This window comes from Sceloporus undulatus, chromosome 6 (genome assembly GCF_019175285.1).
Source record: "Sceloporus undulatus isolate JIND9_A2432 ecotype Alabama chromosome 6, SceUnd_v1.1, whole genome shotgun sequence".
Lineage (NCBI taxonomy): Eukaryota > Metazoa > Chordata > Lepidosauria > Squamata > Phrynosomatidae > Sceloporus > Sceloporus undulatus.
Window position 1 is genome coordinate 153,622,268 of NC_056527.1, and position 1,034 is coordinate 153,623,301.

The 1,034-nt window shown below is 42.7% G+C and overlaps 2 protein-coding genes across 2 annotated transcripts in view; one reads left to right on the forward strand and one right to left on the reverse strand.

Annotated features, from left to right (window-relative positions):
- LOC121934028 (cytochrome P450 1A5-like) overlaps positions 1–1,034 on the forward strand; it is a 44,290-nt gene that overhangs the window by 4,058 nt on the left and 39,198 nt on the right. The window lies entirely within an intron of this gene.
- The window catches only part of LOC121935464 (cytochrome P450 1A5-like), a 1,864-nt gene continuing 1,381 nt past the window's right edge, over positions 552–1,034 (reverse strand). The window contains exon 2 of the mRNA XM_042477020.1: positions 552–1,010. Coding sequence (XP_042332954.1) covers positions 684–1,010 — 327 coding nt within the window. The 3' untranslated portion in view covers positions 552–683. The remainder of the gene's footprint in view (positions 1,011–1,034) is intronic.

Below are 1,034 nucleotides of genomic sequence, written 5' to 3' on the forward strand. Positions count from 1 at the left end.
AACCCTCATTCATCTTCACTTAGCAGATCTCATTCATTTAGCAATTTGGTACATTAAAATCTGCCTTTCCTCCAAGGAACTCATAGTGTCATACATGTTTGTCTTCTCTACTTTACCTTCACAACAACCCCATCAGGTAGGTTAGACTGAGAAAGAGGGAGACCAATCCAAGGTCATCCAATGGACCTCCTCAGATGAACCTTTACACCACTTTGGCTCTCATAAATATTTATATTTATATCCCCATGCATCTGAGAAAGTAGATTGAAGTCTAGGGCTGAATCCCCACTGCAGAAATAATCCAGTTGGAAACAACTTCAGTTAGTCTCAACGATGCTACAAGATCCCTTTGCTTTGTTCTGCATATTTCACTGTCAAGCCCAGAACTGTCTACCTTTAATAATAGTGGCTCCCCAGGGTTTTAGGAATAGATCTTTCTTGTTTGCAACTGAATGAACATGCAAATGTTGCCCTTTGGACAAAAATGCCCAACTGCTTTCATAGGGAAACTTACTCATACTAAGACTCCCACAGGTTTCTAGCTCCCAGACTCAAACCTAGAAACTGACTTCTCGCTACTATGCTGTTTTTTATTTTCACATCTTTGGCAGTTCGAAGGGCCTTTGGAGAGCTCCAGGGTAGAAATATTGGACACCAGACACACCACAATTGCCCACCCCATCCTAAGGCATGCCTGGTATTTTGCCCACCCTGATATAGGGAGAGGCCTTTCTTATTCTTGAGCTCCTTACCTTGCTGAAACTCTCATAATGTTCTTTGACACGCTTAAGCAGGAAAGCGTCAAACCTTTGATTGAATTCTATAAACACCTTCATGTTGTTGATTGGAAGATATTGAAGCAGTGGGATGAAATCCACAATGTTTCCACTGGCTGCCCCTTCCACAAACTTTTCACTCTCATTCACAATGCTGAGAAGTTCCTCACTGTCGTGGCTGTAGCGCTTGCCGAAACACATGCCACACATCACATTGGCCACAGAGACGACGATGTACCGAAAGGGATCTAATGACTT